This window comes from Episyrphus balteatus, chromosome 1, assembly GCF_945859705.1.
Source record: "Episyrphus balteatus chromosome 1, idEpiBalt1.1, whole genome shotgun sequence".
In the NCBI taxonomy this organism is placed as follows: domain Eukaryota; kingdom Metazoa; phylum Arthropoda; class Insecta; order Diptera; family Syrphidae; genus Episyrphus; species Episyrphus balteatus.
Window position 1 is genome coordinate 94,666,677 of NC_079134.1, and position 18,130 is coordinate 94,684,806.

At 32.7% G+C, this 18,130-nt stretch overlaps 1 protein-coding gene across 1 annotated transcript in view; it reads left to right on the forward strand.

Moving 5' to 3' along the window:
• LOC129907788 (alpha-catulin) overlaps window positions 1-18,130 on the forward strand; it is a 392,337-nt gene that overhangs the window by 286,691 nt on the left and 87,516 nt on the right. Inside the window, exon 5 of the mRNA XM_055984164.1 lies at window positions 11,852-12,058. Within this exon, the coding sequence (XP_055840139.1) occupies window positions 11,852-12,058 (207 nt within the window). The remainder of the gene's footprint in view (window positions 1-11,851; window positions 12,059-18,130) is intronic.

An 18,130-nucleotide genomic window follows, 5' to 3' on the forward strand; every position in this document is an offset into this window, starting at 1 on the left:
GTTAGTTAGTTAGTTAGTTAGTTAGTTAGTTAGTTAGTTAGTTAGTTAGTTAGTTAGTTAGTTAGTTAGTTAGTTAGTTAGTTAGTTAGTTAGTTAGTTAGTTAGTTAGTTAGTTAGTTAGTTAGTTAGTTAGTTAGTTAGTTAGTTAGTTAGTTAGTTAGTTAGTTAGTTAGTTAGTTAGTTAGTTAGTTAGTTAGTTAGTTAGTTAGTTAGTTAGTTAGTTAGTTAGTTAGTTAGTTAGTTAGTTAGTTAGTTAGTTAGTTAGTTAGTTAGTTAGTTAGTTAGTTAGTCAGTCAGTTAGTTAGTTTGTTAGTTATTTAGTTAGTGAGTTATTTTCAGCCCTTTTTATGCAAATTTATTCTTCTAACACATTTCTTACGACTATCTTATAGTGGGATTATAGGTGCGATGAAATATTCTCTGTAAGCATTGTATAAAGCTTCTCTGGAGTTCTGTATAGTGCACACTATAATGATTTTCATAGAACTCTCACTTAATTAGCGCCATCCTTGGGCCTGGACAGTTTACATTTTTCTTGCAGTTTTTTTGTTAAAATTTGCACGGAAAGAACGAGAGGCCAAGTTTGAACGAGACAGCGAAAACGGGGAAGGAGAAGGAATCCACAAAGAAAGAGAAATAAAGTTTAAGAAAATGAAAAATAATAAAATGACTGCTGTTGTTTTGAGAAGTAGGTGGAAGAAAATAAAGACAGTAAAGTGTTTCTTACTAGGTAGTTGCTGTCTAAGGTTTTTTTTGTTATAAGAAATAGATGGAAGAAGATAAAGAGAAAATACTGTCTCTTGCTAGCAGGTAATGTGTGTTTATGAATATTTTATTGTCGTGTGGTCTTTGTATATGAATTTTCATGTTCATGAGATTTTGGTTGTGTGTATATTCATTTTCATAGAATAAAATACAGATTCTTTTTTGAATCCTCCTTTATCCCGCACACAGCATTAGTTGTTTAAAAATAAAACCTGCTAGAATACAGCGCGACTAAAGCGCCTCCGGTGGTTTAGACTGAAACACACAAAATCTTGAGTGGTAATAGTACTATGGAATTGATATACAATGTTTTAAATCAATGTTTGTCATGTTCGTGCACTTTCGGAAGGTTTCTGAATGATTCCGGACGGAAAAACAAAAAAAATTTTTTTGATTTTTCACCAATACAGATTTAAATTTCATAATTGAGTGAAAGCGATTCAAACTTTTTTATTGGATTTCAGAATGAGTGAATCATTGAATCGAAAACGAATTTAATGTATGTAGTTGAAAAAGTTTTTGAAAAAATAATGTTCAAATAAAACCAACTGTACCTACTGGATCTACATCTCTTTAAATTGAGCCTAAGTAATATGAATATTTAATTTTTTTAAAAGTTAAACTAATGTACCTTAATAAACTGCTCTTTGTTACATAAATCCATTAACAAGTATGAGAGGTAAGACATAAACTGGTAATAATTTTCTTCGTGATTTTAAAAAATAGTTTTAGAGTGATTTTTTTTTTGAGGCAATCTTGCCCAGGGGCGCCGTACAGTGGATCCCTTCTATGGAGGAAGTGGAAAAAACCTATAAAAACTGAACGGGTGGACCGATTTGATAGAAATTCGGTATATAAATTAAATAAAACGAGTTTTTAGCGTGATTAAAAAACTGTGTGTCGTACTTTAAAATTGCTCACTTTTTTAAAAAGTTGTATTGATTAATATCACAAATAATTATATACAGATGTCTCATCTTCATAGAAAAAAGTGACATATGAAACTGAAAATCACCACTTTGAAGAGCTTTTTTCAATGAAAAATTTGAGAAAATTTAAAATGCTTTTTTTCTCTTTGGAATTTTGATTCTTTATTCTCTGATTCTCTTTTACGTGGCCTTTGAGATTGAGTATCATGTGTTTTCACGGCTCTCGCTCAGACAGAGCGAGAAGATCTTTTTGTATGGATAGAAAAGAAAAAAAATCATGGGCATAACGGTCTTGAGTTGGAATCGTTATTTTTCTGTACCTTTGATTTTTTTTTCTTGTATTCTTGTTGTGTTTTTGCATTGCAAAATCCAGTTTTAACTGTTTCTTTTTTAAGGCGGGATTTTTGGAAGAAAAATAGAGCTGTGTATGTGCAGGTGGATTGTGGACGTATTTAAAAAAACAACCCGAACAATAAATGCATTTTTTTCTCTAATATTTTTTTCATAAGGTAGGTTAGGATGAGGAATAAAAATATGAGCATAAGGTGATCTGTGGTGTTGCAATATTGTTTGTCAATTAAAAAATGGAAAGGCTAACAGAAAATCGGCGTTTTGAAGTAAAAGAGCACCAAAGAAAATAGAACTCAGATAAGATTACCACTCAAGACCGTTGTGCACATATTTCTTTTTTCTTTCTGTCCATAGAAATAGACCTTGTGGCTCGAGTATCGAGTCTTCCTGGAGCACGTTTTTTTTTTTCTTTCTATCAAAAGAAAATACGGTTGACGCTGGTCAGTCCGGCTCAACGAGAACGGTTCATGAAAAAAAAAACAACAAAAAAAACTTACTCAGTAGTTCAGTACCTAACCTACTCACAAAAGATCTATTTGAAGAGAAAGAAAGAATAAGGAATATGTACCTATTTGTACATATTTGGGTTGGTTTTTTGTTTTTGTTGGTTTTTTTGCAATTTAGTTTTGTTTCCTTGGATGGCGGGATTGAGTAATTGTGTGTAGGTATGCAAAAGGATTGTGAATGCATTTTAAGAAAGTAGTAGGTACCTGATCAATGAATGAAATTTTGTTCTTTAATATTTTTTCATAGGATAGGTTAGGGTTAGGAATAAACAAATGAGATCTGGTTTTGGGATATTTTTTGTAAATCAAGGAAAAAAGAATGCATGCACAGTTTTATTTGATTGCGCATTGATTTGTTTTGTGTTTATTTTTTTTTGTCTTGTTGAACTGGGGTATCAAATCATGAGTATCTAAGTAGGTAGGTGAAACAAGTAGGTTGTAGGTAGAGGTACCTACATATAGTAACATATCTGCTACACTTTGTTTTTAATTTTGATCAAGTTAAGTTAGTAGGTAGGTACATCGTACATACCTATGTCGATCAAATAGTAACTATGTACAAACGTTACTTAACGTAGGTAGAACACAGGTATACTTACACAAATAAACTCATTTAAATCGTAGTCAGTCAGATATGTTTGTAATTATATTATGTATGTATTATGCCAAAAGTGACAAAAAATAAAGTAATTTTCGTGAGAATTTGATAACAAGAGAAGTTTTCGTGAAAATAAACTTGATAGTGGGAGTACGGCAAATGCAGCAAATAATTAATGTGGAATTAAGTCATTCCTACGAAAGAAAATGTGGAAAACCGGCACCCTTGTCAAAGCATAAACTTTCCCGCTTTCGCATCGGTGGGATGAAAAATGGTTCGACGTCGAAGTTCGACGATTATTAAAAATGAACTATTAATTGCCCACACTTTGCATTGATTTGTTTTTTCTATGGAGAATTTTTTTTATTTACAAAGGTACATTTTTTTGTAAGGCAAAATATTGTTTTTGTCAATAAAGATGGTGCAATAGTATTTTTTTAATGCAAAACATTATCAAGTTGCAGTAAATAGTTGTTTCAAAAAAGATTTTTTACAACCCTGATTTATTTTTTTGTATTTTTTGCTTCCATCAAAAAAATAAAGTTCACCTGTTTGAATGCAATTCAAATGTAAACAAAAACATGAATAGAATTCGCCAATTCATTCACTCTACTCTATCTAAGAACCTGCTTACCTACCTATCCATCTACCTACATTTTCACAGATTTAAGCGACCCACACACATACACACCAGACAACACACTTGTGTGGTCACCGGAGCGAACACACAAGTGTCTTGTCTATGGGCCGCCTTATGCACGCAGACGTCATGTCGCCCAACGACATCGGCTTAATATTATACCTACGCTCATGTTCATATTTCACCAACACTCTGCACCTCATATGTATGTCTATACTCTGTCCGATAAAAATTGGCAGTACAGGGAAGATAGGACATTTGCATCTCACTCTGCTTCACGCCTTCTGGATATGTCTATCACATCAAAAAGCTCACACAGCGATGCCGGACTATCCAGAAAAAATGTTTCAAAAAGGTACCAGCGTTACCATCTTGGCGGTAATATTTCACAAAAACGAATAAAAAAAATTAATTTTTCTTTTTACTCCTCAATATCAAACAAAAATTCACTCATTTAGAAACAGCCCAACCCCACGCATGCGTAACAATTTTTTCCTGTTAAAAAGTTGAAATACGTGTTGAAATATTGACATTAACAAAGAGCCCCAACACCACGTCAACACATATCGTCGCCCTAGTATTGAAGTGCCGTATAGGCCATTTTTACATTTTTGGGAAATCGCATTTAAATGTTCGGTAGATAATTGCGAAATAACTAACCGCTGGTATTTTTTGATATTTTAGTATGATATATAATTAAAATGTGTCTTTTATATACATGTTATTGGACATCTGCAATTCGTCTAGTTGTCAAAATATTTAAATTTTTGTCCAAAATGAGTTTGCCGTATACGCCATGAAAATCAGAAGTTTCTTTTATTCATATACACGTACGTCAAAAAAAAACATAACGTACGTCAAAACAATTCTCAAAATTTTCTTGCATTGCATGAAAAATTTGACGTAAATGCCAAAATTTCTTGTTTTTGTCAAAACAATAGTGAATATCTCGGCAACGAAAAAAGATAGAAAAAAACGGATAGCAGATTTGAAAAGAGCAACTTCGAAAACATACGACTGCATACCTAGTTCAAAAAATGCAATTTGGCGTATACGGCACTCCAATACTAGGGCCACGATATGACCCGTTTTCGGTTATCCAAAAACTCCCAAAATCTGCTCTGGGCTCTTAGACTAAATGTGAATAGATAAAATTCTATTAAAAAGAAAGATTTTTTAAAAAGATATCTACCTATAATTTCTGCAAAAAGTGGGTCAAAATAGTGATGAAGAAAATGCATTTTTATAGTATTTGAATTTATGTTTCCGTAAACATATTCTATGATCGGATATACTTAATTATTTTAAAAAACGCTTGAAAAATCTCAATAAATAAAAACTCTATTGCTATTCACGAAAAAAGAGAGGCAGAATAATAAGTTTTTATTAAGAAATAGAACTTTTACACACGTTTTTGACAGGTGACATACATGATTTATTTTTTCAATATCATGCTTTAAATTAAAATTTTAGCAATGATTTTAATTTAATATGCTTCACAATCATAAATAAATTGCAAGACTGGGGTCGCACGTACTTGCTCTTATGCCTAAAGTAACTATAATGTTAAAGCTTTTCATTCAAGAAATTTAAAATTTGATATTTTGAAGAAATTTCATAAGTAGTATAAAAAAATTAAATCTGTTTTTATAATTAATTAAACTCCGTTTTAAACTATCTTAAAAAAAATAACAAATATGCCATTTTATTTCTTGTATAAAAAGGTATTTTTAGAAAAAAATTTTCGAAAATTGTAGGAGCCGTTTTTTAAAAAAATAATTTTTTATATATAAAAATTTTTTAACGTTTTTCAAAAAAAAAGTTGGTATGCCATTTTGAAGAAATAATTAATTTACACATAAAAACTAAATTTCAAAATTTTTCATTGATTCGTTTTCAAAAAATTGATTTTTCAAAAAAAAATTTTGAAATATTTTTTAAAAAACCAAAAATGCGTTTTTTGAAAATTTTCTAAAATTTTAATATTATTATTACTTACACACTTTTGTATAAAAATTTTCATTTAAATCGGGTTAATGTTGTACGAGATATTCAGAAACGAAAAAAACCGTTCTATGACAGGTACCATTAATAACGGTACAAAAAATATTTTTTTTATTTAAAAAGTTGGCTATTATGTGTAGTACTACACACAAAAATTTTAATCAAAATCGTTAGAGCCGTTTTTAAAAAAAATTAACTTTTCTATTTCCGTTATATGGCAGGTACCGTTAGTTTTGGTCATAAAAAAAAATTTCAATTTCCCCTCTAGGGAATCACCAAAAACTGCTAACCACCAAGTTTGAAGAAAATCACTTCACTCATTTAGGCTGCAGCTCCAGATAGAGACAGACAGACAGACAGACAGACAGAATTGCCGGACCCACTTTTTTGGCATTCTCCATCATCGTAATGTCATGTAAAATTGTTATCTCGAGTTCGGTTTTTTTTACGAATCCTAAACTTGCCCTATAGTACCTATATCGCAAGTAAAAATGGCATCACCTTTAAAAATATCTGCAGATAATTTAAAAAAGTAACTCCTTTTTGTGTGATGCAAACTTGAAACATAAGGGCCTATTAAAAACCACTGTGTTTATATTACCTTCGATGTTTTTCAAGCTAATAATTCTCTAAATTTCTTCGTGACCCTATTTCTGGACTTTAACACTTGCTTGCTTTTAGCATTGAACTTGTTTAAGATGTTTCGACAGAAAAGCATCATTCATCAATGATAATGCCTCATTAGTTCAAAATTCCAGTGGTTTAGTGGTTCCAGAACTTAATCTTTTATACATTTTGATCCTCAAAGAACATTTCGATAAATCCTTTCCGGTATTATTGGAATATGCTTTTCAATTTTGCGGAGAGCGATTCTACTGATTTTAACTATTTTCTAATGGATAGGTGCACTTAGGAGACTTTTAACCTTCCGTTTGTTACATTTTTTCCGTTTTTTTAGTTTTTAAAAATTTTTTTATACATATATGTTTTTAATTTTTCTTTATTGTCAAAAATGTTCCAAAGATGATACCTGCTCATTAAAAGATCAAAAAAACTGTCTTTTCGATCTTATTTGGCAGTTTTGACACATTTTTCGAAAATTTGTTTTTTTGAAAATCTTGACTGCATTTTGAAAAGTGAAAAAAGTTGTAGGTATGGCGGTCGAGAAAACGCGAGACATGTAAATAGCTAATCTTAATGACAACACTCCACAATACATTAATTAATTAATTTCATACCGGAAAAATGCGGAAAAATTAACTTTACTTCTTTTGAAAAACAAAGATATTTTTTGTTGCACTTCCTAGCCTGCTTACAGAATTTATTTTTTTTTAAATAGTTGCAATGGTAATTAATAAATAAAAAATATAATACTTTACCTCCAAATGTAGATTAACAATAAAAAAAAAACAATTACAACAATAAAACTACCACAGCGTTTTTAATCGTCAACCAAACTCAAGCGAAAAATAGAATACTGTAATGTTTTATTCCGGGTTCACAATAAAACTTATTTAATTTCCACTTATATTTCCGTTCAAATAAGAACACACTTTATTTCAACTCAATTTACTTTTATTATTCGCAACACTTTATTTCACTTTGTACTGTACTCTTTCACTTTCAAGATTAAACTGTGTTCTTATTTGAACGGAAATATAAGTGGAAATTAAATAAGTTTTATTGTGAACCCGGAATAAAACATTACATTGGTGTCAGAAGTGGGATATTTTGAGATGTGTTCAGTGAGATATTTTTAGATGTGTTCAGTGGGATATTTTTAGATGTGTTCAGTGAGATATTTTTCTTAATTACTAAAGGTCCGTTCACATTTCTACCTTTGCAGTAGTAGGTAGTGTGTTCAGACTTTTATCTTAAAAGTAGTTCAGTAATTCATCGTTACAATACTTTGTATTATCTCCATCCAACTGTTGACAAGAACCAACTTTCAAGCTTAGCTTACGCTAATCCGAGATGAAAACAAAAAACCAAACATGAATTACAGTTACCCATTGTATTGAGAAGCTCAACTCATGATTTAAAATCATGTAGCTAAACTTTTTTTTCTATTTTGTCCAGTCAGATTGGCGAATTACCACACTGTGCATAGTGCAGAGAATTTATCAACAAAGATGGGAGGTATTCTCGAAAATTGGGCACTAAATGAAAAAGTAATGGCAATTGTTACAGATAATGCGAACAATGTAGTAAAAGCTGTTCAATCTATGTGTCAGGTGAAAGAGAAAACCAATTTAACTTGCGCAGCTCATACCCTTCAACTATCAGTTAAATCTTCCATCTCTAATGAATATATAAAAAAACTGATTTAGAAGAGTAGTAAAGCCAGAACTATAATTGGCGGATGTAGTCGGATGCTAATGTCAATTGTTGTTGTTTTCCATAAGTTTTCATCCCTCGAGTGCGGCTGCGAGCGCACTCGTCGGATGAAAACTTATGGAAAACAACAACAATTGACAGTAGCTTCCGACTCCATCCGCCAATTATAGTTCTGGCTTAAGTTGGTTAGCCATTTCAAACATTCAAATGTTGCGAAATATGGATTGGAGGACAAACAAAAACAGATGGACTTACCAGTTCAAACACTTTTGCAATCATGCAATACGCGGTAGGACTCACTGTATCTAATGCTGCAACGGTTAATAAACAACCGCAGTCCAATAATTCAAGTGATGACTGACAGAAATTTGACGACATCTGTAATAGCAGAAAAGCTTGAAATTATAGAGCAGGATTGAAAATCTATAGAAGAAATAGCCAAAATTCTGTGGCCTATTCATGCTCTTACAAAAATTTTGAGCAGCGAAACCGCTAGTACATCGATGGTTAGACCACTCATGCAAAAAATCTTAGAACAGCACATGATAGAATCAGAAGATGACTCTTTAGTTATAAAATTATTTAAAGAAACATTTTCAAATGATTTACGTAAACGATTTGACCTCACTTTAATAAGTACACTGCAAAATGGAGGTCTAGTTTTAACAAGACATATAGCATCTCTTTTATATCCTCGCTACAAGGATCAAGAGCATAAAAATTTCGCTGATAGAATTTTCATAAGGGATCATTTGAAAAATATACTTTTGGAATGTGAACCATCAAGGAATGTTATTGAAGCTTCTTCATCAACAACCAATTCAGATTCGGAGTTCAGGACTGAGTTGGAATTTTTGTATAATAAATCAGCAAATGGACACAAAACAATTGAAGAAGAACTGGAAGCGTTCTTGAGTGAGTCACAACTCAAATTTGATGGGAATCCGTATGAATGGTGGAGAAATAGAAAAGACAAATTTCCTACAGTTGCAATGTTGGCAAAAAACTATTTATCTATACGGGCAACATCTGTCAGTTCTGAACGGTGTTTTTCCACGGCCGAAAATATAGTCACTTTTAAAAGGGCTTCGCTTCTTCCTGAAAATGTGGACTAACTAGTGTTTTTGTTCCAAAATAGAATTTTTTTTCCAAAATAAATACTTATTTCATAATGAAATACTTGTAGTTTGTGTAGATAATAAGCTAATATTTTGATCCATTTTCTTTCAAAATCTCTTTTCTTTTCAGTTTTCTTGTGGACTAAACATTTTTTTTTTTAATTTTCGCGGATCCGGTAAGGCTAACTTAAATTTTATTTTGTTTAGAACTCATGAACTGGCACCTTTCACCTTTCCTCCTAAATTTCCTATTTCTTCCCGTCAAATTTTAGTTGTGCCTCACTCAAGAATTAAATTGTTTGTGTCCATTTTCTGATTTATTATACAAAAATTCCAACTCAGTCCAATAACATTCCTTGATGGTTCACTTTCCAAAAATATATTTTTCAAATGATCCCTTATGAAAATTCTATCAGCGAAACGAAATTTTCATGCTCTTGATCCTTGCAGCGAGGATCTAAAATAGATGCTATATGTATTGTTGAAACTTGACCTCCAGAGTGAGTTCTAATCTTTTACGCAAATCATATGAAAATGTTTCTTTAAATGATTTTATAGTTGTAGAGTCATATTCTATACTTTTTTGCATCAAAACATGCGTTTTCGCTGCTCAAAATTTTTGTCAGGGCATTAAAAGGCCGAAGAATTTTAGCTATTCTTTCTATCGATATCCACTCTTGCTCTTCAATTTCAAATTTATTCTAATTTGTTCCTTCGATCATGTCAAGTGCTACACTTTCTCAATCATATTATTAGAGTTTTTCAGCCGCTGTTTTATTTCTTTACTATACATACATATGTTACTTATTTTGTTGGCTCATCTCGAAAACCCTTTATGAAAAGTGCCAGATCATGTTTTTTGTAACTTAATATAATACCTACTTTAATTTTAAAAAAACAAAATTTGTATTGGTCTTCCCAGAATAACGGTTTCAAAATTTTCACCGGTTCTGCTTTTTTTTAAACGATAAAATCCAGAAAAAATAGTTATGAAAGTAAAAATTTTTAAAGATTTTGGAAGATTAAAAAATCAAAATTTTTTTTTCATTTAAAAATTGAAAACTGTTTTTTTTTTTAACGAAAAATATTTATTTAATATCTATTGTCAAATAAAATTAAACAACAAATGAAGTTTAAACAAACACGCACATTTAAAAAAATTTTTTTTTTGAATAGATGTCTATCAAAAACTCACCTTATTGACATAATAAAGTATATTATAAAATATAAAAACATCATTATAGCATGAAAGTAACAAATAAAAAAGAAACTTCTTTTATTCGTCAAGAAAAATAAAATGAAAATAAAAAAAAACTGAATATTATAGTTTAAAAAACTTAAAATACGCATTTATCACGCACTAAAAACTATAAACTAATTAAATTACTTATATCAAATGGTTAAATAAAAAACGTCAAGCGGCTTTTGGCTGTGTGTACTATTATATAGTTTAAACAAAATCCTTTAGGTATGCCTTTTGATCTAAAAATTGATATATGTACATAATTCAATTTAATTATTTTATAGATTTTAATGCGTGATAATTTAATCTAATGTGTTTTATTTTTGTACTTTTTAGTCTTATAAAAAGTAGAGGAAAATTGATTTGGGTGGTATGAGCTCCCAAATTTCCTCTCTTGCAAATTACCTACAAATTATAGTGTTTGCGATAATTAGAATGGGATAAAATAGATTTGGGATGTTTCAACCCCCCCAATGCCCCTCCCCTGAGTCCGGACCCAAAAATTTTGCGTTGCCATCTGAACTTCATATGTGTACAAAGTTTCAGTTTGATACGATAATGGGAATCGGGTCAAAATTGTTTTCCAATATTTATATGACAAGTTTTTTAGTTGTTTTGTCAGTTACAAACGAGCAATGTCAGTGTGTAAATCAAGCCAATAAACACAAAAACCTGAACAATGACCATTTTATTCAATAAAATTCATTTTTTTTTTAAATCGCAACAAAATCTACATGTTCGAACGCTATTTACACGTGTAAATATAAATACACGTGTATTTACTAAATACACGTGTAAATAAAGTACACGTGTAAATGTATTTTAGATACACGTGTACACGTGTATCGGGTACACGTGTAATTAAATACACGAACAAAATCGTAGGCTCTAATATTGGGCCACCTTGTATTCCATCCAGGAGGGTAGATTCAAGAGCTTTTCTGTGTTGCACCCGCATTGTTGCATATCATAGTATAGCTAATGACACATTTTTATTAATATAATACTTGATTTCGAGGTAATTTTTAACGCCCAATCGAATAAAGTCAATACTAAAATATCTGGACCGTCATGTAAAATCATATTAATAAAAATGTTTTATTCATGCCTATACTATGACATGCAACAAATCGAGTGCAACACAGAAAAAGTCTTGTATCTATCCTTCCGGATGGAATACAAGGTGGCCCAATATCTCAAAATAACTCTTATATTGATTATTACCAACCATGTTAATTTCATGCTTTTATCACAAAGTGCACGATTGAACTGTTTTTTAATACTAAGCCGCCTCACTATATGAAACAATTGAACGAATTAAGTTAATACTAAATACATTATTCTATTTTTTATATTTTAGGTTCCTGCTGGGCAAAATAAAAAGGAACTTCTTGATCATTTAGACAAAGTTCCAACTTACGTTCAGTCATTACAATTTACCGTAAAAGATCACACTGTTGGCAGAGCTGCGACCTTCGTAAAAGTTGATCATGTGATGCGTGAAACAAAAAATCTGCTTAACGTGATAAATAAAGTAGTAACTGAGTGTTTAGAGTGTGCCAATAAGGTTAGTTTAAAAACGACTTGAATTGTAAATATTTATTTTAAAAACTAGAATCAGATTTTAAAATTGTTTAATACAAAACATTTACCTGAAATTAACCTTTTTAATTTAAAGTCCAGACGGTTAGGTAAAAAACGGCCACGAAATTGCATATTTATCTTCAAGAATCTGGTCATTATAAAACACAATTTGTTGCGACTGGCGAGATTTCTAGCCCTAGAGCTAGTAAACATTCTTCAGAAGGTATTTGAGGATCGCTGAAAGAATGTCTAATACTTCTATTAATGTACCCACACCACCGTACAAACCATTGGGGCAGACGAATCGCTGTGCCCCGGGATCTCAATCGGATGGCAGGGCCCCACGGGAGGTCATGCAGAGAAGATTTTTGTAAATATATATAATACAGTCAAATAAGGAGAAAAAAGGGGTAAACCTCGGAATGAATGCTAATAGAAATTTTTTGTGCTCAATACGTTCGTTTTGGCATTCTATAACATACCTCAAAAGTCTAGAAAAATCTCATGTCCGCAAGTCGCGATTTTCAAGGTCAAAGCGCGAAATGGAGATTTTCAAAATTAGCAAAAATAGATGATGGTATTATATACACATATGATACATGATATCAAGGTATTTTTTAATGCTGATTCCACAGTCATCGACTAACTCTCGAGCCGATCACATCGTCTTCCGATCGTTTTTTCACTCTGCTCTTTAACTAGTTGGTGTTCACTTTTTCTCCTTCTCATACCTTAACTTTCTTTCCCCCTCATCTTTCTCATCGCGATAGTGCGCGAACTAATTGATCAGTGCATTCATATACCTACATAAATAGTTATGGCCTCAGGGCCATGGTTGCCTTCGGGTAATCGGTACGGGTTACTTGATCAACCCCCCGATCCCCCGAGGGGTAAAAGAAAAAAAACTAGATATTCGCCTGTAGATATTAGTTACGACCTACCCGCCAATTCTAACTGTGCAAATCCAAAATTCATCCTCATCTCTCCCACCGACCCCGACAAACCCTTCAGCAAATTCAGTATTTTCCTAATTAAAAAAGCCATAGACGGCATAAGTACATCGTATGAAAAAATTTCCCAACTCCGCGATGGTAATATTCTAATCCTGGTTAAATCACAAAAGATTGCTGATCTCTTCCTCGCCAACAATAATCTCTCCAACCTATGTCCTATCTCTGTCACTCTTCATAGTAGCCTTAACTCATCAAAAGGTACAGTCTACGCACCTTGCTTAATCAATGTTTCCGAAGATGAGATTTTAAAGGAAATGAAAGAAGAAAGCGTAATAGAAGTGTACAAGTTCAAAAAAACAATAAACGAAGAGCAAGTCCCTACCGGTCTGGTTCTTTTTACTTTCAACCGCTTCCGCCCTCCCACCTCCGTCCACATAGGATGGCATAACACCCAAGTCCAAGAATATTTCCCTAACCCAATGCGGTGTAGGAAATGTCAACTTCTTGGACACACCAAAGCACGTTGCGTCAAAGAACCCACATGTGACACATGCAACCTACCCCCCCACCCCTCTACCGAATGCACTCGCACTCTATGTGCTAATTGCGCAGAGGAACATCCAGCCTCTTCAAAACATTGCAAAAGATTTATTCAAGCGAAAAAAATATTGAAAATAAAAACCATAAAAAAATGTAGTATGGTTGAAGCAAAGAAAGTATACCAAGAACAAAACCCCGTTTATTCTTCCCCTTCCTACTCCTCAGCTATCAAAACTTCTGCACAGCAAATTACTGTAACTTCCTCTCTTGGATCTTCCATCCCACTTTCCCCTGTAAACGAAAACACAGCACCTAAATCATCAAACACTCTCAAATATATTCCGAACCAAAACTCTATAAAAAAACCAACCTCAACCGATCATAACCAAAACACTTCAAACTCACAATCAAAATCCATTCAGTCAAGTTCAAACAAAACCACAACTGCAGCGAAACCCCTTCCTCACAACATTAATTCATCTCAAGCATTAAACGTAAACAACACACATCTTCTTTCAGACTCATACCCAATGGACACTAATCAAACTCAAACATCAAACACCCACTCAAACGATAATCCTTTTATAAACCAAACTCACTCAAACCTTTCATCATACCAAAACTACTCAACAAATCAAAACAACAGTACAGAAATGCAAATCAGCAACAGCAGTCTTAAAGACTACTACGAAAGTATGCAAGATGAAGACATATAATAATAATTTTTATTCTCCCAACAATGACTCCGCCGCTCCTGGGTTGGAACATTCGGATTCCGGTAGGAATGCGAATGATTCAACTCTGGAGCGGCGGAGTCCTGATCAATGCACCGACTACCAACCAATCGTAGATTTTTCTCAGTATAACACGGGTTATACTGGACAAAAGTCTCCTACGTATTCAAATTCATCCCTTAAAGTTCTTCAATGGAACCTTAATGGATACTACAATAATTATCATGAACTTGAACTACTTATAAATGAACTTAAACCCCAAATTATATCACTACAAGAAACACACATTACCTTCAACACAACAACAACTAAAACACCTAGACAATACAAATCCTACTTCCACAACTTTGAGTTAAACTCATATGCCAAACAAGGGACTGGAATATTAGTCCACAAATCCATACCACACAAAATAATAGATATAAATTCCAACATTTCGGCTATAGCAATTGAAATCCAACTTAAAATTAAAATCAGTGTTGTATCAATCTACATCCACCCAAACCAACCTTTCACAGTCAATGACCTAAATACTATTTTAAACTCGGTAAGTACCCCGCTTCTACTAACAGGAGACTTTAACTCGTGGAGTCCATTGTGGGGTTCTCCTACAGCTAACCCAAGAGGTAAAACAATTGAAAACTTTCTCCTCAACTCCGATTTAACTCTTCTCAACGATGGTAAGCCTACTCATTTCTCCACCCATAAAACATTTACCCACGTCGACCTTTCTCTTATTTCCCCCCAACTCTTCCCCTTTACTAAATGGGAACGGAACAATTTTCTACACGGAAGTGACCACTTCCCAACCCTTACAACAATAAATATGGGTCAAGATAAAATAAATGCTAAACTCCCCCCAAAATTTAAGACAGACTTTGCTAACTGGCACCTATTTCAACAAAAATCAACCGAACTCGCCAACCTTCACCTTCAATCTCAAAACATTAACCAAGAAGCTGCCACCCTTAAAAAATGCATCATTTCTGCAGCCAATGTTTCAATTCCCCAGACCAAAAAAGCACACATTAAAAAAATTGCTCCGTGGTGGAACTCAGAACTCACCATACTACGAAACACAAAACACAATCTCTGGAAAATATTCAAAAAGTATCCAAATGACACAAATCTCATTAACTACAAAAAATATAACGCCTTATTTCGTAGAAAAGTGAAAACTGCAAAAAAAGAAAGTTTCCAAAAGTTCACTGAAAACATTAACCCTAATTCCTCATGCAAGAAAATTTGGTCTGATATTAAAATTTTAACTGGCAATTACTCTCCCCACTTTATCAAAATCATCTCGTCACCACCAGAGGTTCTAAGTGATGCAAACCATATTTCAGAACATTTTGCGAAGGGGTGGTCTGCATACTCAAAAGATTCAAATTTTTCATCTCAATTCCAAGAGTTAAAACAGCAAGTTTTAGTTAATAATTACTCACCAACACATCTTAGCTCCTCTGCATACGCCATCGAATCACCCATTAATACTACCGAGTTCGAAACTTGTTTAAGATCTGTCAAAGGTAAGACACCAGGATTTGATAGAATTTCCTATCCTATGCTCAAACACGCTCCTATTATAATAAAACAACGCTTGCTCAATCTTTACAACCACATACTGAACAACGGAATAATCCCCCAATCCTGGAAAACAGCAACCCTGATTCCGATTCCTAAACCGAACCAAGATCCTACCAACTCAAATAGCTACAGGCCAATATCGCTTCTCTCATGCCCAAGCAAACTACTCGAGAAAATAATATCGAAGAGACTTCTCTGGTATATTGAATCCAACAACTTCATTGATCTTAATCAGGTAGCTTTTAAGCACGGTCGAGGCACAATGGATTCACTTTTACATATCGACGAATTTATTTCAAATTCTCTATCCTGCAAAAATCACGTATCCATTCTGTCCCTTGACTTCGAGAAGGCATTCGATAGGATAGGTATACATATCATTCTTAACAAACTAATAAGATGGAAGATAGGACAAAAAATATATAATTTCATTAAAGCCTTCCTAACAAATAGAAAATTTAGAGGGAAGGTGAACAATTGTTATTCAGACATCTACAACCTGAATAATGGTATTCCCCAAGGGTCTCCACTCTCTGTGGTGCTATTCATCATAGCCTACGATGACATTAGCGAAACTATCTCGCAATCCAAACAAATAAAACATACCCTTTATGCAGACGATGTTTACTTGCTTTCTAAATTTAATGACAATTCTAAAACAAATACCACATTCAAAGAAATTCTAGAACGTCTTAGAGTTTGGTGCTCAAAATCGGGCGCTTCGATCTCATTTAGCAAAAGCAAGCATCTGCATATTTGTAGAAAACATTCATGTTCATGTCCTGTCATAGATTTAAACGATATTGTAATTCCTAATGTAAATAAGTTAAGTATTCTAGGCATTATATTTGATAACAAATTTACATTCAAAGAACATTGTTTAGCATTAAAATCCAAACTAGCTGCCAGACTCAACATAATAAAATATTTAGCATGTAAGAATAGCTTTATTAATATAAACACATTAATTAACGTTACAAAATCAATCTTTATCTCTAAAATAGACTATGGTTTAGTAATTTATGGCAAATGCGCTACATCAAACCTGAAAACTTTCCAAGCATCCTACCACGCCGCCATCAGATCAAGCCTCAAAGCTTTCAAAACAAGCCCAATAAAAAACATACTTGCCGAAGGCGGATTTCCTACAATTGAAGAAAGAAGAGACCTCCTCTCCTCTCGACTTATTGGCAAAATATATGATTCCTACGGTTCACCGTTTCATTCTGAAGCATTTAAAATTGTCAACAGACGCAAGATTCCAAAATTGCCCTCTGCACTATACAAAGCCATTTCACACGCCAAAGAAATAGGCCTTCCCACAAAGATAAATAAAAAGACCTTCGAAAAACACCCACCATGGATTCTTCACAGAGACTCAATCAACACCGAACTCTCAAAACACAAAAAAGACTTAACTTCTAAAGAAGAATACTTGCAACTATTTTATAGCCTCTTAGAAAACTTTAAAGAATGGGAAATACTTTTCACTGATGCACAGTGGGTCACCTCCCATACAAAGTGCGGTCAAAAATATAAGGACCATTTTTTTTTTAATGAAACACCTGTATTATCATTTTATATGATTTATTATTGCAAAAAAATGCATCAAGTCAGTTTTTTAAAATTTTGGTTATTTTCAAGAAAAATAAAAAAAGGTAAAAAAAAAATTTTTTTTGAAAATATAAAAAAAAAATGGTTAATGCCGGAAATGGACCTGCCTATCAGTCGAGCACTTTACCCTTACCCTCTAGTTCAGTCTTTTATAAAAATAATAGTGCCAAAAAGGAATTTTTTTAGTTTTACGTTGTAATTTTTTTTCTCCGTGTATCGTCATATAAACTCGTATTACTCGAAAAGGGGAAAAAAGGGGAAAAAACGGCGCTTTTATTTCGAAAGGTAGGACGGTATTCTTCATTTGAGAACTTAAATTGTAGAGGGCACTCGAAGGCAAACCAACTAAATCTCTAATTTAATGAAAATTGAGCTAAATAAAAATGGTTAAAATTGCTTCGCTAACGAGCCCCATTACAATTAGTTTTAATGTTATTTAACAATATAATTTATGTTTTTAGAAAGTATTAACCTTGTCGTTTAATATCCATAACAATTTAATACTGTTCACAATTTTTAACACCCGCTATCACTATCGCAAGTTCACACCTTTTAACTGCAGCGATTCAAAAAACTGTACCTTTTTTTATATACCGACTTTGAATGGCTATTAAGAAATGAAAAAAA